At 37.0% G+C, this 25,230-nt stretch overlaps 1 protein-coding gene across 1 annotated transcript in view; it reads left to right on the forward strand.

Annotated features, from left to right (window-relative positions):
• The window catches only part of LOC110093070 (calcium-dependent protein kinase 1), a 35,588-nt gene extending 14,538 nt beyond the window's left edge, over positions 1–21,050 (forward strand). The window contains exon 8 of the mRNA XM_020817837.2: positions 20,603–21,050. Coding sequence (XP_020673496.1) covers positions 20,603–20,692 — 90 coding nt within the window. The 3' untranslated portion in view covers positions 20,693–21,050. The remainder of the gene's footprint in view (positions 1–20,602) is intronic.
• Positions 21,051–25,230: the final 4,180 nt, after the last annotated feature.

Here is a 25,230-nt window from a genome sequence, read left to right on the forward strand (position 1 = left end):
AGAAGAGCATTATATAATTTATATATAAACCTTATTTATACTATAACCCCTATATAGCAAATAAAAAACTTCATATAACATCTACTATATATAGGCAATAGAGGGGAACTAAACAATCACTTAAAAGAGAATATAGAAGGTCAAGAGACCACTAATGAACAGCCCAACCAGCTGTCCAAAACAGCAGCCCAAAAGTCCATAAATCTGGCCAGAAACAGAGAAAAATTCAGCAGAAAAACTGCACTGAAAACAATGGAAAGACTCTTGGAATTCTCCCCAAAACTGCCATCAAAACAGTCCCCATAAAGCTGTTCAAATTCTGTCCAAAACTGTCCAAATTCAGCCCCAAAAAGACTCTTCAATTCCACCCATAAATGGGTATTAAAAGCCTTAATTTTCTGTACAGGAATTTCCAAATGTCACAGCAGTAAAGTCACGGCTCCAGCACAGGAAACAGGGCATAAAAATTCGGTTTCCAGCATAGAAAAACCAACAGCAGCAAACCATATAAAGCCACGATAATATCAACAACAGAGAATTCCAAACGGTAGAGCCAATATCAAGAAAAGCCACGGAATACCAAGGCAACATTTAAAAGGGAATAAAGGCCACAACATCAGCATTTAAAAGGGAATAAAGGCCACTGCAATCCAGCAATTAATTGAAGGAAAAAGGCAGCAGCTCAAGAGGTAAAGAAGAAGAGGAAGAGACAAGTTCCACTCACCTAAAAGCTTGCACACTTCTCCAACTTTAGAGCTAAACATTAGCTCATAATGAGCTACAACTCCACATGATAATAATGAGCTTGCACCACTAAAATTTCAACAACTAAGCTCAAAACCGAAATCAGCCAAGGCTCCATAGAATTGTGTTGACCCCCCCTTTTGCCTACATCAGAAAGCCACTTGTATTTTTAAATAGGTACTTTGAAGCCCCCATACATGCTCTCGTAGCGTGATGGAATTGAAGATGTATGGCCACAGTGTCACCCCACACCAACCATACATGCTCTTGTAGCATGGTGGGATGGCCTAGCTTCCGATAGTTTTCTCTAAACTGGTGAGAAGCTGGGAGGTTGCCAAAATTCTGTCTGAAAATGCACAGGACTTGGACAATTACAGGGGACTTTTTTGGACTTGATTTGAACAATTAAATGGATTAAATGCAAACTTGAATGATTAAATAAAAGACTTGATCCAAAATTGATTTGAACAATGAAGACTTGGACTCGAATGTGATATGAACTACAATAAGCATGAACTTGAACTTGAACACATATAGATAATCAAACCTTAGAACTCTAAAATATCTAAGGATTTTGAAATTATAAATGCTAATTAGTGGTTCATTGTACTCAAATCAATGAGAATTTAATTTTAGCATCGACTCAAAAAATTCAAACAAATTCTAAATAACTTGAATTTGAATGAAGCACATGGAACCAAACTTTGGTCTAATGAATGAGTAATCAAAATCTAGATGCTCAATGAGCGAATCCTGCTCAAGGAATTCTGATGGGTTAGGAACAACTCATACATCCCTGCCGCAACAAAATGTATAAAAAAACACAACAAAGGCAAACACATTCACAAGCTATCGTAGTAGAAGAAGTTCCGTCATATATTTAACCTATCATTTGCAAGCAAAGATGTACGACATGCAACCAATGCAGGTACCCATGGGCCCTTACACTATAGGAAATTCAGCTGTTACCGGCGGTTATATGACTGTCGATACTAACGGCGGTTTGATCGGTGGTTCGGCCGTCGGTTATTGCCGGCATCCTAACCGGTAGTTATTTAAGTTTAGGCTGTCGGAACTAGCGGCGGTCATCTAACCGTCGGATGAACCACCAGACCTCAATATTAACGGCGGTATACCGGCGGCTAAAACCGTCGTTGTTAAGTGATTTCAGTACCGGCGGTCAACGCCGCCGGAACTCCGCCGGTAAAAGCCCTAAAATTAACAAGCCCGAGCCTCCCATTTCATTTCTCTTCTTCCGCTCTCTCTCTCTTCGGCCGAGCTTCCCCGTCGCCTCCGCCCGCCTCTCGCGCGATCGAGCGGCTTGACAACCGCCCACGACCTCTCTTCGGCCGCCGACCCCACACCGGCCGCCCTCGAAGCCTCACTATCTTGCCGTCGTCGATCTCACACCGGCCGCCCTAGTGTTCGTGGGAGTTGAAGGAAAATCGGGATTTGAAGGTAAACTTGTATGTTTTTATGTGATTATTTGTTCTCACCAGACATTTGTAAGAGTTTGTAATCTAGTGTATGTTTTAGGTTGTAATCTAGACATTTGCAAGATGTTGTAATCTTGTAATCGTTTGAGTATATCTAAATTTGAATTTATTAAGTGTAATTTTAGTAATGATAGATCTAATGGGTGTATTGTGATTTTGGGTGAGAGCAAGATAGCAAGTGAGAGATTGAGAGAGAGAGAGAGAGGGAGAGAGAGAGAGAGAGCAAGAGAGATAGATAGATAGATAGAGAGAGAGCAAGAGAGAGCTAGAAAGAGGGAGAGAGATATATAGAGAGAGAAACAGAGCAAGCAAGTGTAAGAAAGAGCAAGAGAGGGAGAGAGAGAGAGGGAGAGAGAGATAGAGAGAGAGGGAGAGAAAGATAGAGAGAGAGTGAGAGAAAAAAAGCAAGAGAGAGAGAGAGAGAGAGAGAGAGAGAGAGAGAGGGAGAGCATGGTAGAGGTAGACCTTCAAAGACTTGGTTAGAAAATATTAGAAATGATCTTTCTTTATTAGATTTAGATGAGAATTTAACTTTTAACATGTCACAAGGTGGTTTGACCAAGTACTTTCCTTATTCGGTTGGATTACATCAAGGATTAGCCTTCATACCATATATTTTTTGCTTTAGTTATGGATGTTCTCACTAGACATTTGCAAGAGGATGTACCAAGTACTTTCCTTAGACGTGAATTATGAAGGTCAACTTTAGAGTCTAAAGGTTTTCGCTTGAGTATATCTAAAACTGAATATAGGGAGTGTAATTTTAGTGGAAATAGACATAGTGAGGGGATTGTGACTTTGGGCGATCAAGTCATTAATAAGATACATGTTTTAGATATATTGGATCTTTTGTTCAGAGTGATGGTGAAATAGAAGGGGATATTATCAGCACAATCATATTGTTGATAAAGAACATTAGGAGATGTAAAGAACATCCTCTAGTTCATCTAATGATGACTGTTGATTCAACCTAGTACCTTCAAATGGAAGTGCACAACGGGTCCATTTGTGAGGCAGTGATCATGCCTTGTGTGAATTTGATAGTCTAACTCAACTTTAGTAAAAATTCTATAAGATGGTGGCGAGATCTGCAATGCTTTATGGTGCCGAATCGTGGTCAATAAATTAAAGAGAATGATGAATGGCTTGACCTTTAGAGATAGGATACGAAGTAAGCATATCCAATAGAAGATAAGATTAGAGAGAGTCTCTTTACATGGTTTATTGACATTAAACGGAGGCTTTTGATGACCCGGTAAGGAAAGTTGGGGTATTAGATTTGACTTTAGTATACTTGTTTTAAAGTATAGCACGTTTACACATGTGTTCTAATAAATGTTTTTATAACTATGTAGGGGGACGTTTGCTTCAACGTCCAAATGACTATTCAAGAAGAGAGATATTGGATGTATAACAGCTTGTTGCCTGGTCGAAAAGGATTGATAGTTGAATTTATACATGGAGTTGAAACTTTCATTCAAGTTGCATTTCAACTGCCTTCCTTTCAGTTTGATAAAATATTTAGATGTCCATATTCGAAGCATAAAAATCTAGCATTCCTCAAGCCCTATGATGTGAAGCTTGATTTATATCGTAGGGGATTTCTTCCAAACTACTGTATTTGGACATCATATGGCGAGTACGAGCCACACAGAGATGCTCATGCCGGTTCATCTACAGCTTATGAAACATTTGATGAAGATCAAATGAGTAGACCCTATAAAGAACTTATTTTTGATGTAGCAGGTCCTAATTTAAGGGCTAGTGTGGAAGAGCCACCAAATGCAGAAACATAAAAATTCTTTGAGTTATTACATACAGCTCAAAAATCAATTTGGGATGGTTGCAGTGCACATTCAGAATTATCTATTGCAGTTAGGATGATAAGTATTAAAACTGAGTATAATATTCCCCGTGATTGTTTCATTGATTTTATTGGTCTTATGAAGGAAACTAATCCAGCGGGCAATTTAATTCCCTCAGACTTATACCGAACGAAGAAATTAGTATCCAAGTTGGATCTCACTGCTACAAAAATTGATTGTTATATCAATGGATGTATGTTATACTACAAGGATGATGAAGCAGAAGTTTATTGTCGCACCTGCAATGCTCCTCGGTTTAAGCCAAACTCAGAAAAACAACGTCGTCAAAAGAAAGATGTGCCATATTCCCGTTTATTTTATTTACTAATCATTTTAAGACTTCAGCGACTCTATGCATCAATGAGTTCAACAAGCCATATGAGTCAGAGGGTTGCAGCGCTGACTAGAGAGATTGAAGAAATGAGAAAGGTTCAAAATGAAATGCAAGCAGAGCTGCAATCCTACAAAGTTGAAAATCAAAGAAAGAAAGAGCAAGAGAAGCAGCCACATGCAACTCAAAACAGCGAGGATACAGCTGAGGATTAGAACTTTTTTATGATTGATGAACTTATTTAGAACTTGTGATTGTAAACTTATTGAATTTAGAAATTGTGAATTTGTTGTTTTGTTTGGTTGAACATATTAACTTTGTTTACATTTATTGTTTTGTTTGGTTTGTGCTTATGTATATATTTATGATAGTTGATGAAATATAGCGGCGTGTTGCTCAAAACGTATTGTTATATATTTCTTTCTGTGCAGGTTTAGAATTTAGGATGAACCTCCCTCAAAAAGAGGGGAGGCTGTCAATTTTTTTTTCAGATGCTACAGGTTTCCGGCGGCCGACCGGCGGTTTGGCTGCCAGAAATGATGATACCGACATCTGATTGATGCCGCCGGTAATATCTTTCAATCGCCGGTAATATACCGGAGGTTTACCGACGTCACCCGGCAGTTATCCGGTGACATACCGGCGGTGTGTACAGCCGGTGTAACTGTCGGCTGTGACCGGGAAACCGCCGGTGTTTTACCGGCGGTGTACCGACGCTTGCCGGTGGTTGTTCGACCGCACGCCAGCCGCTGTAATCGCCGGCATACCGTCGGTAAGGGGACCACAGGTTAGCTGTCGGTCAAATTGCCGGTGGCTCAATGGCCAGAACACCGTCGGTACTAAAACCAGTAATAACCGGCGGTATAAGCCGCCGGAAAGCCGTCGGCGAATAAAACCGCCGGAAAAAGACCGTCGGCAATGGCTCCCTACGCTATTTTTGCCGGCAGCTTGAGAACCACCGATAAGCCGCCGGTGTTTTTGAAAACCGCCGCTTTTACCAGTCTAGCCGTAGGAAAAAACTGCCGGTAATAGTTGAATTTTCTGTAGTGTTACAGGAGACCCACTGTGTACACAAAATATTTTTTATGAACAAAATGCCAGATGACCACAACAAATGTAAGTGCCTACGGGCCACTTAAAAAGACCCGTTATACTTATAAAATGTTGTCTGTGTGCAAATATGAAAGAACTATAATGAATACAAGCATCGACAAACACATAGCAAGAGATTCGTTAGTCCACAATGATCTACTTGCAGAAAACGAGTAGTGAACGACAGTCTATCTGTATGAAATGGGCAAATGACCACAGTATCACGCCATCTGATCCACAGCATCCATGCAAGCATATAGAAGATATTTACAAATATCCCAAAAATGCCCCCACACTTACACTATAATATGTATACACATAAATACAAGTGAATTCACAAGCAATTATACACCCGCATGGGCCCTGACGAGTGTGTTATAGGCACACACGTGGCAAATAGGGCTGCTACGCAGATCAGACAATAAACTTAGGTTTTAGCCTGATCATTCTATGTGGGTTGATAGGAGTTGACACAGCTCAAACTATCAAACAAATACACAGTCGTAGTATCGATTGAGATATTTATTTTATATATTCATATTAGGCCTTAAAAGTTTATAAGAGAAAAAATTATCAATAAAAAGTATTCAACCTACTTGAACCCGAACCTTTATCGGCAACTAATAGAGTCGACAATGTTCAGTAAATAAAATGCAATTCCTCACAATAACTCCGGTGATGGCCGTGTTAAATTTTGATCTTAATTGGAGGGATTAATTTCGAATACTCCAAACATTCAAAATGCTACACAAATTCCCATGAAACTTCAAATCTCCAAAAAAAATCCCTAAGATTCAAATATTAAAAAAAATGAAATTATTCCATCCAAATACTTAAAGCAAAATTCATTCATCATCTACAACAGTTTATCGAGGTGGACAAATTAAAATATCAACTTCAGCTCACAAAGAGTTAATGTCTGGTCGAGAATACCATTAGGATTCATTCTTAAGCAGCTTCCTGCTAGTAAGGATATAACATGTATCCTATAACCGGCTATTTTTGCTTCCAAATGACACAACAAATAAACGGTTATGACCAGGTCCCTCTGAACTGGATTGTTGTTGTCAAATGACACCACTAAATTACGATCATGGCCAGAGCCCGTATGCTCTCCAATGATATCAAATCCTTGAGATATGAATCAATAAGATATAATTGATAGGGCATAAAGCATTCTGTTAGTTAAAGTGGATTCAAATTTGTCACCTTAGACAAATATTTACCTCAGGCTACAAGGTACCCTTAGACGAATCAACCCATGGCTGCCAATGAGAATCCTTCTGTTAGGTTGGGTTGGGTCAACTACCTCCTCTGCCTAAGTAGACCAGGGACCACAATGGCCCGGTACGATGGAACCATGGGATCTTGATGGAGTCCATCATCCATTCCTCCACCATCCGCTTTAAGTGAAAGATGTTGAAAATTTTTATTTTAAATATCAAATCTTCAAACTTTTAATATCCAAGCTCATACTGCTAGTATATGCCAGATACCACGTATTTCTACGTATCTGATTGATGACTAGCCTTAACCGAAAGTTCTCTCTCATTATCGGGAGAGGTAATTTAATATAGTGGCTTGCGCCGATAGGAAATCAAAACTCATATCATAAAGTCCTCGCAAAATGAGGACGGAATCTCTGGGTAGTAACTTATCTACAATCCCGATCTATCTTCCCAAAGTTTACCTTAAAACTTAATCCGTTAAATCTTCTGCATAAAGCAACGGGGAGGCCGGGGCTAAATTTGCAAAGCCCACAGATTTATGAAAACTCCGTTGGGGTTTGGTTTCTCTTTACATCTTTGGCTAGTCATCTAAGTGCTATAGTAGCAGCAAAAAACAGTAATGAAAATACTGAGCTCTATACAGTGAACAATAAGATGTGACACTTAGCCCCTTTGTCCAAAAAGGTGTCACTGAAAGGTCCAAATAGAGGTAAAAACAACCAGTTATTATGATTGTAGAGCAAAGAAAGAGTTAAGATATGTATAGTGAGCATTGGGGCGTGACACTTGGATGCATATCCAAGAATCCACCGCAGAAAGGTCCCGACATAAGGGACCGCAAGGATCACTTAAATGGCCTAAGAATCATATTTGAGAGGATAAATAAGTTTGATATGAAGATAAACCCTCTTAATTACGTCTTCGTTGTCTCTTTCAGCAAATTCTTGGGGTACGTTGTTTGTCACCGAGGAATCGACATCGGCCCCAATAAACTCTAGGCAATCATAGAGATGCCGCCTCCAAGAAATCTTTAACAGTTTCGCTCATTGCAAGGATAGCTAGCATTCTTTTGACGATTCATATTGAATCTATCAAGTAGGTGCCAACCTTTTTAAAAGATGATGAAGAAAGCCATCCGCTTTAAGTGGGATGTAGAATGTCATGAGGCCTTTGACACTATCAAGAGATACCTATTTAATTCTTCCATTCTCGCAGTGCCAATTTCGAGTAAGACTCTTATTATGTATAACGGCAGCACTAGAAGAGTCCAGCAGAGTATTATTGGCCCAACACAATGAAGATGACAAGAAAAATCCGCTCTTCTATATTAGTCGGAGATTTGTCGGAGTAGAAATCTGTTATTCTCTAATTAAGAAGCATTGTTTGGCGTTGATTTTTGCGGTTCAGAAACTTCTCCGTTATATGCTCTCATAAAATTACATTGATATCAAAGATCAATCCGCTGAAGTTCTTGATGATAAGATCAGCGTTGACAGGTTGTTTAGCTAGGTGTGAAGTAATACTACTGCAATTTGATATCACGTATATGCCACAAAAGGTGGTGAAATGACAAGCCTTAGTAGATTTTCTTACCGCACATCCTATCCCAGCAGATTTTCCACTCAATGTTGATTTATCTGACGAGCAAATTATGCAGGTCGAGGAGAACGAAAAATTATCATTTTGAGAGATGTACTTTGAAGGGATGTCGTCGATTAAACTTGCCCGGCCTCCAAATCTTGCAAGAGCCCGAGCCAGCATCGGCCTAATTTTCATATCGCTTGAGGGAGGCATAATGAGATTTTGTTCAGTTAACTGAGCCTCGAACTAATAATAAAGCTGAGTACGAAGCTCAAATAGCGGGACTAGAGATTACGATCAATGTCAAAATCATAAATCTCTAAATCTTTGGCAATTTCCAGCTCGTGATAAATCAAGTTTTGTGCATTTACAAGATTTGCAAACTTGAATGGCCCACTACCACCAACGAACTCTCGAGCTACTGAAACAAGTGCCAAATTTTAAAATAGCTTGAATTCATCGAGTTCAGAACAACATAGCAGATTGTCTGGCCTAATTAGCCAAGGATGTAGCGAATACGCACGAAGAACCCATATTGATTGGAGTTTATAGCCGTCGGGTCTCAGAGCCGGCAATCTTATAATTATCATAAGAATAGGAATACTAAATTCAAGCTAGCAGGATGCAATCCCGGTTGATCTTTAACCTCCCCAATAGATCACTATTGAAAATCAACTAGAAGAACGACATGTAGTTAGAGATGTAAAACCAGCAGATGCTTATAATCATGGTTACATTGTTCAAATATTGAGAAAGGAGATGATTAGACGCAACCATTCATCGAGTATTTCAAAGAAAGTAAATTCCAAGCATACAAATCTCTGGCTGCTCAAATTCGGAAGAGAGCATTGCGATACGTGTTTGTCAATGACAAGTTTTATCGTCAGGTTTTTGATCAAATGTGGCTACGATGACTAGGGACCAAAGAAGCTGATAGAATAGAGTGGTAACAGAAGTTCATGAAGGACTATGGTACACATCAGTCAGGTCCCAAGATGGTTGTTAAAATCAAGAGAATATGTTACTATTGACCATTGATCACGCTAAGAAGTGCAACAAGTGTTAAATCCATAGTGATGTCATACATCAGCCGCCAAATTCGCTACATCCTACAGTAGTGTCCTAGCCATTTGAATGTTGGGGCACTGATATAATCGAGCTGATAGATCCGTTGTCATCAGTGGGACATCGCTTCATCCTGTCAACAACGGACTACTTTTCTAAGTGGGTAGAGGCGACTCCATTCAAAGAAGTCACGTCTGAGCACATGATCATTTTCTTTAACCACAATGTCGTTTGCAGATTTGGTGTGCCACGCCGCGTAATCTCGGACAACGGTATGACCTTCAAAAGTATGAAAATTTACAAGTTTATCAATCGGCACAAGATCGACGGCTATATTCATCATTATACAATTCAAGAGAAAATGACTTGACATTCAATAAGATGTTGGTAAAGCTGTTGAAGAAGATTCTCATCAAGAACAAAAGAGAATGATATACAAAGATGACAGAGGTATATTGTGGGCGTATCGTATAACTTACAAAATGCTAACTAAAGCTACTCCTTATTCACTAGTATTTGAAGTTGAAGCAGTGTTGCCACTAAAATTTGAATTTTCATCACTATGGGTAGCTATTCAGCATGATCTCAAGAAAGAGCAAAACACTCGCCTAAGAATGGAAAATCTTGATGCACTCGACGAGATTAGACTATAAGCTCGACAAAAACTTGAAATCTATCGAGCAAGAATGACGAAATCATTTGATCGAAGATACATCGTTGGGCATTTTAAGGAGAATTTGTCCTGGTGCTGCGAAGACCAATCAACCCACACCAAAAAATTTGTGGCAAGTTTGTATCAAATTGGGAATGCCTCATTGTCATCGAGAATATGTATCGACGAGAGGAGCCTATCAGCTGATCAATCTAGGTGGTCAGAGGCATATGCTGCCGATCAACATTTGATACTTGAAGCAGTACCATGCATAAAATTGCTCAACAAAATATTATGTTTAATATACCGTGCATTTTATATATATTTATTAACATATATACATTTTACATTTTGAAATTTTCTTGTGTTACAAGAATGTATTTCAAAATCCCCCGTAAGACTAAGGGCATTTTAAATATTTATTTAGGTCGATATCGAGCCGCGTGTCGAAATTCTCAAATAAATATTTAAAAACTTAAAATATAAAGCCTATCAAAATTTTCCTGCAAGACACAGGGCCTTTTAAATATTTATTTGGATCGATATCACGCTGCATGTCGAGATCCCCAAATAAATATTTAAAATCATCAACAAAAATATTCCTTCATAAAGAAGGATGCAAAAAAATTTGTCTATCAACGTATATAGAGGTGATCTTTCGAGATTTCAGGAAACCACCTTTTCCAACGTACCAAGATTAAAAAGCTAGGAAAGAGACTTTTGTGACTACACACTCCAATAAGTCGAGCCAGAATAGCTTGAAGTCTTTCAATAACCTGAAGCTTAAGGTTTGAATGGGTGTAAGAGGTCGAATCCAATAAGCCCAAATATGATAAGACCGCTTGTAGCTTCGTTTACTTAACACACCATAAGAAAGACCGTAGCAGCAGAACTCCATCTTTGTCAACTCATCAGTAGGGATTATAGGAAATATGAAGGCTTATTTAACTCGACAAGTTTAAGTGATCTTAGTCCATCAAATTCTTCTAATTGGCGAGAGGATCAAAGTTTCAGTGGGAAAGAGTTGCGAGCAACTATTGAATATGCGTATGCTCCAAATCTTCAATCTCAAAGGAGGACTCCAAATCTACTAACTTCAGTAGATTTAGTATTGGGAATCACATTTCCCATAACTTAAGTTTGAAGTCTGAATGAGTTTAAAAGATCATATCCAACACGTCCAAATATGGCTGGATCGCTGTTAATTCTAGCTATTCAACACGCCATAAGAAAAATCATACCAGAGGAACCCTTATTTCAATAACTGGAAGACGAAGAGCTATCAAATCTTAGCTCACATAATCTAAAGAACTCAAGCGACTAGGATTAAAGACTCCTCAACTGGTTAAAGATCATGATATATTTGGTATTATCAATTAAATTCAAAACCTATAAATCATTCAATAAATCTGTAAAGCGTAAAACGAGGATCAAAGAAGTTTTTTTTCAACAAGTCCACCAAAGCACAAAGTAAAGGACCGAAGAAAATATCGTAAAGTTCGTATAAAGCCTAAGGCTGAACTAAGAGGGGTTTGTCGTCATCAACAAGTCTGTTATACACAAAGCTTTGGACCGATGAATTCTCGCTATCGGCCTATTGCAAACCTAAAGGGTTTAGGCCACCGGCATCTTCTTCGTCAAGCCCATCAAAAAAGAAGTTTAGAGAATAAGGGAAGAAGGAATCAAAGCCTAAAAACTTCAACAAAAATTGTGGAAAGAGTGCGACTACTAACTCTGACAAATGTTTAAAACCGTGGGAACCATCACAACAGAAATTACAAGAACAGTCGTAAAAGGAGAGTCTCAAAAGCATTTGAAAATGAACTTTGCTTTATTGATTCAAAAATTTGTATACAAATTTGAATTACGTCTCTTTACAAACTTACATCAGCCAAAAGAAAAAGGTACAATGTCCGTTGCAGATGACTACAATTTATCTCCTAAATCTATGCCTGAAGAGGAAGTGACAGCTTCATTCTACTCCTTCCAAAGACTAAGTATCCTGCATTTTTAGGTCCCGCACAAAGTAAGAAAAACGTCAACAATAAGGAGAATGATTATACAAATGTATCTAAATCTACAAAAAAAAGTGTACTGTTAGACCGGTCCACTGGACCGGTCCAGCCGGTCCGCACAGGACCGGCAAGTCGCAAAGAGCGACCGATCTCCGCCTCCTGCGGAGATCGAGCGGCCCGACCAGCCGAAGAGATCATTTTAGGAAGCGTTTTTTAGCGTTTTGAGAGGGAAATTTGAATGTAGGGACTGTTTAGGGATTTCCTTTTGATTTGTATGCATTAAATAGTAGATTTTCCTAGGGTTTGAGCATCTTGAATTTGGCTGAAATTTGAGATCTCGTAGATTTAGGTTTCTTTGGGCTCTAGCGGCGTCTAGAGATTTGGGAGAGATCGATCCTCCTCTCGAATTGAGGATCAATTGTATCTTGCTCTTTTATTCATCGTCTAAGTGGAATACAAGTCTTTTCTTGAGTTTTCTCTCGTATTTTCCCGAACAAGTGCTGCTTTCCTGCTGTAAACAGCAGAATCTGCTGTTTTCCTGCTGTGGACAGCCATTTGGCTGCTGTTGGTTCGCCGATTTTGGATAGGTTGCTTGTGAATCCAAGCACTTCCTATCATGTACCTAAACCAAAGTCTTATGTAGTAACTCACGAATTGGTGTCCCTCTCCTTCTGAAACCTATATGGGGGCAACATGCGTGTCATCAAACAGCTAAGAAAGAAAAGAAACTGCATTAACAAAACAAAATGTGTCAGAAGAGCTGAAGTTTTATGTGGTGGCTAGTTGACATCCTTCTCCTTTGGAACCTATTAAAAACACAAAATATTGTCAATACAAGCATAAATCAAAACTAAAAGAGAGGGAAGATAGTGTACCTGAGCTGAAGACAATTATAGAAGACTTGAGGCAGTAAAGCTCAGGTGAATTCTATTGCGGATCTATTTTTTGGTTTATGATTTTGATGATAGCAAACACTTTTATTTCTCTACGATTGCCTTATCTACTGACATTTCATGTTCACAAGAATCAGCTCAAGATTAGGTAGACTAGGTCTGAGTCAGTTTATAACCTTTTTCCTTTCTTGAGTCTTTTGTAATTAGTGTGGCTCCTGATGCTATGTATCTTTTGCACATACGCACCTTGAAAGATTTTCTGACTGTTCCCTAGTGTTTACTGTTTTTGGTAACATTGTCCGGGATGATATTTATATCGGCATGGACTATCGGTTTAAAAATAGAAACCCTAATTAGGGCATCATCCTTGTTAAGGAAAGCATCATTAAACACATTCGGCCAGGATGATAGGCTCAATACATAAAGAATCTGTCACCAGATCTATTTAGGAATTACTTATTTTTGGACATCGTCCCGGTGGATCGGCCTGGCCTATCAAGATCGGCCCGGCCGATCCAGCACAATTTTTCTTAAATAAATCTGGCAATCAAGGAAAGCAATTAATGGTGATTTGCATGATCACATCGTCCGGGCCGATCTCAGGATCAGCCGGGACGATTTGACACCAGCCAGCTTTTTTTCAGGGCGATGTTCAGGACGATTTTCCTCATATTTGAACTAATCGTCTAGGATGATATCCTATCGGCCTGGACGATATTATCAAAAATTGTCTAATTATCCCTAAACGACCGGGCTGATTGAGCATAATTTATGCTGATTGGCCAGGCCAATATTTATATCGGCCTGGACGATAATGTCGGTTTTGCAAATCTATTTAAAGACCTCTTTTTTTCTCATAAAGGGGGTCTTTTGGCAGCCATTGTAGCTTCGTTCTTTTGGCGGAACTTGAAGAGAGAGCTTGAAAGGGAGTGAGGAACGGGTGAAGTCTGAGAGAGGGAGAAGTTCTTGTGAGGGGGGACTCAAGGGAGTGTGGAGGGGGATTACACACGGTTGCTCCGGCAGGCTTTCACCTTGATACCGTCGGATTCAAGGCTTGTCTTGAGGGAAGTTCACCAAAGAAGATCTCTTTGCTGTCAAAGGACCCGGTGACTCCGCCAGACCGGGGAAGGTGGAAGTGATTTTGTAAGGGCTTCTCCATCTAGTTGTGGGGGCTAAAGGAGATACACTTAGTTTAGTGCAATACTTGGAGGGTGCCTCCAAGGAGTGGACGTAGGTCAAGGTTTGACCAAACCACTATAAATCTGGTGTGTTCTTTTCTTTATTACTTTCGCATTTAATTTCCGCACTTTGGTTTTCATTGTGGTGAATCTTAATTATGGTTTTAAGATTGTGTTTGTATTAAATATCGATTCAGCTCTCTTTTAATTAGCCTTGGACCGGTTCATAGGGCCTAACATCCCTAACGAACTTTCAAATTCTGAATGAAACCTGCAATTATATAACATAGATGTTATATTCATATATGATTGCAATAATAATAAATGTTGAGCATATACGAAAATGTTGAATGTTAAGGTAACATTTTTGGCAAAAGAAGAATACGAGGAGGCATCAATCTACAGGGATTCAAGTATAAAGTATTGTGTTACATCTCATGGATCTCTACTTGAAAAGAGCAAACATGTCGATCATATTATTAACTACCAGCACAATTAAAGATCTGTGAAGATATCGAGATAGACTCTTGGACATTAAAAAAAGTCAAAACCCTCAGCATGACATCTAAACAAGCTTTGGAGAACCGTAAAATGAGAATCCCAATGTGACACCCATAACAAATATCTGGAGATCCACATGGTCAATCAGCATACAACTAAGATGGTTCGCTCTGGACGTGCACCACATTTATTGAGGGGCATTTGTTGACCTCTATAGTAAAACAAAAAATAAAGAAAGAAATGAATTAAAAATCACCAAAATGATTACTTTATCGTAGAGCATGCCGAAGCCCATCCAATATCTTTGCTACAATGTCACATACGCTACCTGCTATAGTAGCTGCTCCTTGCGAACGACACTGAACAGTCACCTCACACGTGCCTCAATCATGCTATTCAATGTCGTTAAAATGAGAAGGAATTGTGACCTCTTCGCTTCTTCCCACTCGAAGCTCTACTCCATCCTAGTGGAAACCTCCTCCCAAGCTCCGACATCTGCATCTTACCGTAACTACCTTGCTTGACCTTTGACTTCACCTATTTGCAGACCAATCGACCGAACTCCAGAAGGCAACCCGACCTTCAATCTCCTCCTGCAAACTCCAGACCCTGCCGCAAGCCTTGTAACCGAACCTACCTCAGCCAAATCCTCCACTAGAGCCGCTCGACCCTATCCCTTATCTGATTCTTGCTCTTACCCGAAGCCCTCTTGACCTACACCTCTCATTCGACCTGGAGCCTCCTTCGCTTTAATGCAGAGCTGACTCCTCTGCCGAATAAAACTTTGCCATAGCCTTCACTGCTTACAGCCGACCCACTCAACCCATCTACCATTACGATAGCCCACTCTCTAACTCAACCCATAAAGGTAAACTTTTTTTAATCATTGTTAATTTTAATTAATTATTATTATAATTAATGTTAATAATAATAATAACAATAATAATTAGTGTTAATTAATAATTATTATTAGTATTATTATTACTATTATTCTATTATCTTTATCATTGCTAGTCATTGTTATTATCTGTTAATTACTAATGTTAATAATAGTATTAAATTATTATATATATATATATATATATATATGTGTGTGTGTGTGTGTGTGTGTGTGTGTGGAAAATAAAAAAGAGGCTCCAAAAGAAAAAAAAAGGAAAAAAAAAAAGAAAAGAAGTAGAAAACAAAATTTTCAAAAAAAAAAAAAAAAAAAAAAAAGAAAGATAAATTCTTGTGTATTTTTTTTTCGTCAGCATTACCGCCAATCCCTCGTTGCGCAGGTATAAGTTCTAAATTCAAAATCCTCGTTTTTGGCATTTGTGTCAAGCCGGAAACCCCTCTATACTAAGTACCTGTGCACGCTCTTGTAACGTGGCAGGGAAAGTCACTTGTGTTTTTAAATAGGTACTTTGAAGCCCCCTTACACGCTCTCGTAGCTTGGTGGTACTGAAGATGTACGGCCATGGTGTCATATGACACCAACAATATATGCTCTTGTAGCATGGTGAGATGACCTATCTTCCTGTAATTTCCCCTAAATTGGGGAGATGTCGGGAGTTTGCAAAAATTCCATCTAAAAATGCACAGGACTTGGACAATTACAGGGGACTTTTGACTTCATTTGAACAACTAAATGGACTAAATGCAACTTTGAATGATTAAATAAAAGACTTGATTCAAATTTGTTTTGGACAACGAAGACATGGACTCAAATGCTACAACAAGCATGAACTTGAACTTGAACACTTACAGAGAATCAGACCTTAGAACTCTAAAATACATTAGGAGTTTGAAAATATAAATGCTAATTAGTAGTTTAATGTACTCAAATCAATGAGAATTTAATTTGAGTAACGACTCAAAGAACTCAAACAAATTCTAAAGAACATGAATTTGAATGAAGCACATGGAACCAAACTTTGGTCTAATGAACCAGCAATCAAAATCTAGATGCTCAATAAGCAAATCCTGCTCAATGAATCCTAATAGGTTAAGGAAAGCTTCTACATCCCTACCACCAACAACAATTCAACTCCAAGAAGATACATCAAAGAGAAAGGTCAAATGCAAATGAACAAGAAAGGAACTCATGAAAGATAGATCGTCAGTGCACCTGTGTATCAGGCAGTGAAATCCAATCAACTTAGAAGTATTTAAATGATCACAAACGAATATAAATGAGCAATTACAAATAATGACTTATGATGATTGAAGCTTCTGTACATTACTCATAAGCAACATTGTGAGGAATGCAGTGTATTAGCAAGCAACATTAGAGGAGTTGAAATAAATAGAAATACTTGTGGTGATAGAAGATTCATGACATACACAATGCTTCATTCACAAACGAAAGTGAAGGAATGATCATATACACCACAACCTGCTCATGATCAGTGCTTGTCAATTCATAATCCTTCCATGAATAATAACAAGTGACATTCCAATCAAGTGCCTACAATCAAAAGTATGAAGCTTTCAATAAATATTGAGCAACTTCATGCTAATCAAGATGCATCTATCCCCTTCAAACAAAAGAATTTATCATGCAACGAACACAGTAACCTTCTTACAAGTAGAGAACAAATTGAAGGGATGATCACGTGCTTACAACCAATCAATAACATAGAGTTCCCAGAAAATTTTGGAGATCTTCAAGTCAATTAGAATGCAAATGTCAGTAGGCAATGCCACTGTTTCATCATGCCATCATGCATACTATAAATCACCTCCAAATATAACAAAAGCTTGCAAACATAAGCATCATGTGACCAATGATACATTATGTTCATGAGCAAGTGTGAAGGGCATTTGACAGATGGAACTATTTTATAACACTCCAGCAATCAACATCAAGATACAAATAAGCACACTGATATGCATGCCATCAAGGATAGAAGCTCTGCAATGCATACAGATTCTCTACAAATATAAATGTACAGACTATATGACACTTGCAGCAATAGCAGATGTACTGTGAAAACCAAAAAACTACAGCAAAATATATAAAGAATACAACAAATGCAAGCACATTCACAAGCTCGTAGCAAAAGAAGACCCGTTATATATTTAACATATCATTTGCAAGCAAAGATGTACGACATGCAGCAAATGCAATTACCCACGGGCCCTTACAGGAGACCCAGTGTGTACACAAAATGTCATCTATGAACAAAATGCCAGATGACTACAACAAATGTAAGTGCCTACGGGCCACTGAAAGAGACCCGTTATATGTTTAACATTATGTTTGTGGGAAAATATGAAAGAACTACAATGAATACAAGCATCGATAAACACATAGCAAGAGATTCATTAGTGCACAATGATCTACTTGCAGAAAGCGACAAGTAGTACACGACAGTCTACCTGTATGAAACTAACAAATGATCACAGGACCAGGCCACCGGATCCACAACATTCATACAAGCAGACAGAAGGCGTTTACAAATATCTCAAAAATACCCCACACTTATACTATAATATGTATGCACATAAATACAAGTGAATGCACATGCAATCATACACTCGCATGGGCTCCAGCGAGCATGTTATGGGCACACACGTGACGTCTAGGGATGCTGCGCGGGTCAGACAATAAATCCATGTTTGAGTTTGGTCCTTCTATGCAGGAAGATAGGAGTCGACACAGTTCGAACTATTAAACAAATATATGGTCGTGGTATCGACTGAGATACTTATTTTATACATTCATATTAGGCCTTCAAAGTTTATAAAAAGAAAAGTTTATCAATAAAAACCATACAACTGACTTGAACCCAATCCTATGTTGGCAATTAATAGGGTCGACAGGGTTCAATCACTAAAATGCAATTCCTCATAATAAATCCAATGATGGCCGTGTTGAACGTAGATCTTAACCGGAGGGGTTAATTTCAAATACTCCAAACATTCAAAATGCCACACTAATGCCCATGAAACATCAAATCTCTAAAAGAATCCCTAAGATCCAAATATTTTTAAAAAATGAAATTATCCATCCAAACACTTAAAGCAAAACCCATATGCGCAACAATTTGCCAAGGTGGACAAATTCTATTATCAACTTCAGCTCATAAAGAGTTAATGTCTAGTCGAGAATATTACTAGGATTCATTCTCAAATAGCTTCCTGCCGGTAAGGACCTAACACATGTTCTCTAACCGCCTTTTGCCGCCAAATGGTACTGCATGTAAACGGTTATGATCAAGGCCCTCTGAACTGGGTGATTTGTCGCCAAATGGCACTACTAAATTACGGTCATGGTCAGAGCTCGTATGCTCCCTAATGACATCAAATTTTTGAGATATGAATCAATATGATATAATCGATATGACATAAAATCTTTTGTTAGCTAAGGTGGATTCAAATTTGTCCCATTAGACAAACATTCACCCCAGGTTTACAAGGAACCCTTGGATGAAGCAACCCATGGCTGCCGACAAGAATCCTTATATTATTTTGGGTCGACTACCTCCCCTGACTAAGTAGACCAGGGACCACGATGGCCCGGGATGACGGAACCATGGGATCTTGATCAGGTCCATCATACATTCCCCCACCATTCGCTTTAAGTAAAAGATGGTGAAAATTTCTATTTTAAATATCAAATCTTCAAACTTCTAATATCCAAGCCCATGCTGCTACTATATGCCAGATACCACGTATTTCTACGTATCTGATGGACGACTAGCCTTAATTGAAAGTTCTCTCTCGTTATTGGAAGGGGTAATTAAATATAGGGGCTTGTGCCTATAGGAAATCAGAACTCAAATCATAAATTCCTCGCAAAATGAGGGCGAAATCTCTGGGTAGTGACTTATCTACAATCCCAATCTGCCTTCCCAAAATTTATTCCGAAACTTACTTCGTTAAAACACTCCAAAAAAGCATCGGGGAGGCCGCGGCCGAATTTTCGGAGCCCACAATTATACTATGATTAAGGATGAAGGCTCAATAAATGGGTATGGGTTTGGAGGCATCAAGTAAAAGGAGATGCTTCTAGACAGTGAGGTGAAGAAGCAAACAAACTCGAGCAACAACCAAGAAGAAGCGAAATTGAACAACAATGTCGTCGAAAGGATAAGCTAGCGTTCAAAACTCTACCTCACGTGAAGCAAGCGATGTTGAACAACAATAAAGAAATGGAGAAGTAACCCGCTCAAAACTCTATCTTACGTGAAGCAGGAGAAATTGAATAGCAAATGAAGAAATGGAGAAGATGAAAAGTTTAGGGAATTAGGCTTAACTTTTAATATAAAAAAAATTAAATTGGTGAGGCGTATGCCTCACTGTCGTGAGGCGAGGTGCGCCTCAGCCAAGATGAGGCTTACGCCTCTTAAGATAAGCTCGACTCATGCACCTTGAGGCGTTTTTGGTTTGAATTGAGCTGAGGCTCATATTGCACAATTTTAAATATTAGTCATATATACATTCATCAGAATAAGATTTAAAAATAATTCTTCCATAATGAGTTATTTCAAATTTGCCTCTCATATATCTCTCATATGATTCAAGTCTTATCAACTCCATTCTTCACAATAATGAGGATCATATTCAAAATGTAGGACTTATGACTCTATCCTATAGACAGAGTGACCTGCTCCATCGCATTGTGCATTGACAAGTTTGTTTTTTAAAACAAAGTTTGCAGCATGTTCAAGTTCTTGAATTATTTAATTCACGCATTGATTTGTTTTTTTTTTTTTTTTTTTCATACATACGAATTTTTTTTTTTTTTTTTTTTTTTTCATACATACGAACCGTTGCATCTACCATTTCTTTCATGGAAGAATCATGATCTGAAAGCATTCTATGCAACGAATATCTCTTTGGAAGAGCAAAATTCTATCAATTTCCCTCATCAGTTTACGTTGTGTAGATATCGGTCTATAATTATTGTCTATAACTTGCCTTAAGCTGAATGCATAATTTGAATGCTAACGGTAACATTTTTAATTATTCAGGATGGAAAGATCAACTATGACGAGTTTGTGGCTATGATGAGGAAAAATAATGGAGAGATTATACTGACCGGAAATCATAGTAGAAATTAGCTGCATAGATATCTCATCCAACATTTAGTGATTTGGGTGTATGTTTTAGCATTTCAGGATATCATGGAGTTAGATTAGTAGCATATGTACAAGCAGTGTTGCGTTTTCCGTTCGATGGAATTCTGGTGCGTTCAGTAGTTGAGATTTCCATGTATCAACAAAGCTTTCAAAGAGTAGAGAGATATTAAGCCTGTACTCCTAAAGATTAGCCTTTCAAAAGTATTGTATTACAACCTCTGTATAGAGGTTTGAAGCATCTTTGTGAGTCCATTGACATTGAAATTACTTAAATCAGAATACCTGAAGGCAAGGCCTTGAATCAGTTGATCCAATAAGATTCTTTAATTTTTCATGGTCACTGCGATGTTATATATAATATAAGTCTCTCCATATCTTTATATTCTTAACCTTGTGGGCAGTTCACTCAATTACCCCTTTAACTTGTATAAAATTAAGACCTATCTTACCCTCTAGTGTTATTGTGCCAAACTTATAATTTCCTAAATAAGATGCTTTCATACTTTAATCATTCCCATGTGATTCCAAGGAAAAATTATTCCGTGCGAACTTCGAACGGTGTCCGAAGATCAATTAGAATGCGGCACATTATTTTTTTGTTTGGTACTGATGCTCGGTATTATTGTGTACTGAGTGATGTGGTGTGTTTTGATTGGTCTCCGGATTATTTGATATCCGCACAAAATAATTTCTCGATTCCACGACCCATATTGTCTCCCACTACTAGGCTGAGTACATTTCCTTGTAGTTTGACGAACACTTTAATCCTTGGCATGCATCATAATTCCTTGGTATCCTCCCTCTCTAATGAAAGATGTAGACCTCCAAACCTTGCCCTAAGTGAACATTTTCTCTCCTTTGTTAAAAAAATAATAATAAATTTACAATATCCTTAAATAAGAGTTTTTTAATGGTATCACCTTTGAGAAGCAAATAACTATGAGGATTTACGCCTATTGAAAATTTTGACCCTCCATAACTAAATAAATAATATTAAGCTATCTACCATTCAAAATCCAAAAAAAAGAAAACCTTCATGCATCAATTTATTCTCATGTTGGGGTCTGCCCTTTGCCTATGGGTAAGTATTTTTTTCCTCTGAAATGAGAGGCTCATTTATTTGAATCGAGTCGAATATTTGTCCGATCGAGTTATTTTTTATTTAGCTCGAACTCAGCTCTAGCTCAACTCGAGCTCATTTATTGAGCTCAAACTTGACTCGTTAAAAAAATTTAAGCTCGAACTTATTTGGAAAGCTCGAACTTGACTCAATTGTTGATCTCAATTTTTTTATTTTGAAGTGAAATTTGTTATTTTTAAAATACAAATAAATAATAGAAATAATTTAAAAATATTAAAATATATCAGACAGTGATAATTTAAAATTAATTTTTAAATATATTTTAAATTAATCAAGCAGCTCAATGAACTTATACGTTGAGCCAGGCTAAGTTGGAGCCTGAGCATGTATAATATATGAGCTTGAGTACATAATCCAACTCAAATTTATGATTCATTAAACTTAACTTGTGAGCTCATTTACAAGTAGAGTTTGAAGTGACTTGCAAGTCAGATCAGCTCACTTGCATGACTGGGCCTAAGACACATAATTATACTCCAACAAATGTCATTATTATGACATTAAAATTGTATATATCATAATAATGTGATAGAATATGAAACATGGATTCTCCCAATACATGCAATGAAGGCATTTTCAGCGAAATTTATGACAAAAAAAAGAAGAAGCTATTTTTGTAGGCATTGCTTGCCACGTCATACATTTTCTCCTTATATGAGAGTATATTTCATGCCGTATTTATTTTTGATGGCATCTTAATAAGAATCAGTTCAAAACATTCAAACACAATTTTTTTCCCTCACAATTCAAACCTAAATGACTCGTGGCTTTCATTATTATAATAATTATTATTTTTAAGAATGTTGAGTAATAAATTATATACTATATAATTTGAATTTATTCCATTAAAATAATTTTTTTCTTTGGCCATACATTTTTTCACTCTATTAGGCATTTTTTTAGTATTTTATTTTTTTTTTAAATAAAAAAATATCCCAAACAACTTCTTAAATCAGACAATAATCAACGAGAAAAATATGATGTTGGTATAAGCGAGAGGGTCATAAAATACTCCAAATTGAGCCCTCACTATAACGACAAAATGCCCATTTGAAGGTTTCAAAGAAAATAAATAAATAAAATTCATCTGAAAGATTTTTATATTGCAGTTTTTTGGAACTAAACTAATATCATTATTTTTATCTGATAAACTTCTATCCACAAAATTTCATATAAATGGCAATGTTTGAATTTTTTTTTTCGACCTGTACTGACATGAATAAGGTTCCCATCGAGTAAAGATCGAAAGAATTTGGTTTTGTTTGGAATAGCCTTCTTATTTATTTGTTTTTCGAACTCCAATTATAAAATCTATTTGGTCATTATTTTTCACTTCATTCAAATAAATTATGTACTGTAAATTTGTTTTCTATAACAATTAAAAAAAATAATTTTTCTACAACAATTTTATAAATCAGTAAGAAAGATGTTCACAGCAAAGGCTTAATAAAAACTCATAATTTTTAGCTTAACATGAAAATTTAATTTGATGAAATTTGAAATGATTCAAATTTAAATAACACAACAACAACGACAACAAGCTTTTATCCCATTACGACTCAAATTCTCTTAGGAGAGTTGAGGCATTAGATTTGATCAATATTAAGAAAGGTAGAGGTAGACTTAAAAACACTTGATTATAATTTATTTTAAATGATATTTTTTTATTAGATTTAAATGCAAATTTGACTCTTAATAGAACACAATGGAGTAAAAGGATTCATATAACCATCCTCACAACATGGATAAAGTCTTGTACTTTGTTGTTATTGTTGATATGATTTTTTCTCTCTTTGATTCATTGATCATTAATTATAACTGTAATCATAATTTACTTAACAACAGAGCATAATAATTAACAATATTTACAGGGGTGGAACCCTATTGATGTGAGGGGGGGGACAATTGCCTGCCCCCCCCACCCTAAAAATCAATACTTTGAGTGAGGGCTGTTTTGTAAATTTTTCTCCCATAAAATAATTATTTTTCCCTAGCCGACCCACACACTCTCTCTCGCTCGCTCACAAATTATCCTGCACAACCGCACCCATTTCTCTTCTCTGGCATGTGCACGACTGATAGGCTGCCTTCGACGGTTCAGCCTTCCACCTTCGTCATCTACAGCAGAATATTTATGAAGGTAATTATTCTATATGGTCTTATTTCATAGATTCCATTGACATCTGATTTTTCTTATTATTTTTTTCTTCTTGGTGCTCCTTTTTTGTCTCCTTTTGGGAATGCCTCTTTTTCTTGTTGTCTTTTAGTTGGAGGAATTATTAGTACCTTTTTTTTCATTGGCAAGAACTTGATTCTTTTAGGAATGGTAGGTAGCTACTCAGTCTATCTTGTTTTGATATTTATTACCTGTTTGTTTAATTTCGTGAGTTCTCCAAATAGTCTGGTTATCTTGTAATTTTTTTTGCTATTTGAAGCTATTTGGAAAGCTCCATGTGTATGCCTCTTGTAGGAAGATATTATTTTAATTTTCCTGTTCAAAGACAAAATCTCAATTTATATACACCTACATATTTGTATGCATAAATTTGTTTGCAAGATTGTGTTCTATATTATATAAGGATTTCAAAATTATGTAAGGATTTCTTTGATCATTCTCAAAGACTAACTCACTTTGTTGTATATAATTAAATATTAATATGAGAACACAAATTTTTTTATAGGATATACCAAATAGAACGTCATTTAAAGAGGAAAGAATAATTGGAGTCTGATATTAACAATATCCCAAGAGATTCTGAAATTTGACCTTCAATTTGGTGTTGTGATATAAATGAAAGAGAAAAATTTTGAAAAGCATATCTATTAAAGGGACCTCATCAACCAAAAAGTCACCAATTTCTCAAACAATATTTGGCAATGTTGCATGTGGATTTAATCCAAAATGGTTTAAGGAATATTTTGATTGGTTAGACTACAACGAGCAGAAAGTCTTCCATTCCTATTATTGAGCAAAAATGAGAGAAAAAAAAAATTATAGGGTTATGTTGACTATTGTAGTGGATTATGTTCAATTTCTGTTACGTCAATGGTTATCATTCCATGAGCATGATGAGTCACTAGATTAGAGAATCGAGAAAATTGTTTGGAGCTATTTCATTTCTTTGGTAATATAATAATGAAATTAAGAAAATTTCATCTATGTATTCAAGCTCAAATTTAAAGTTAACTTCACCAAAGGTCTTAAAAAAAGTTTCTTATGCTATAGCTACATAAACCTTGATATCAATCATGAAAGAGATTGGTGACTCCTACTATGACATCATAATTGATAAATCTCATGATGTTTCTACAAAGGAACAACTAGATGTTATAGTGGGATATGTGAAGAATTTAGGGCAAGTTATTGAAAGGTTTATAG

Source organism: Dendrobium catenatum, unplaced genomic scaffold (assembly GCF_001605985.2).
Source record: "Dendrobium catenatum unplaced genomic scaffold, ASM160598v2 fragScaff_scaffold_82, whole genome shotgun sequence".
NCBI classification, from domain to species: Eukaryota; Viridiplantae; Streptophyta; class Magnoliopsida; order Asparagales; family Orchidaceae; genus Dendrobium; species Dendrobium catenatum.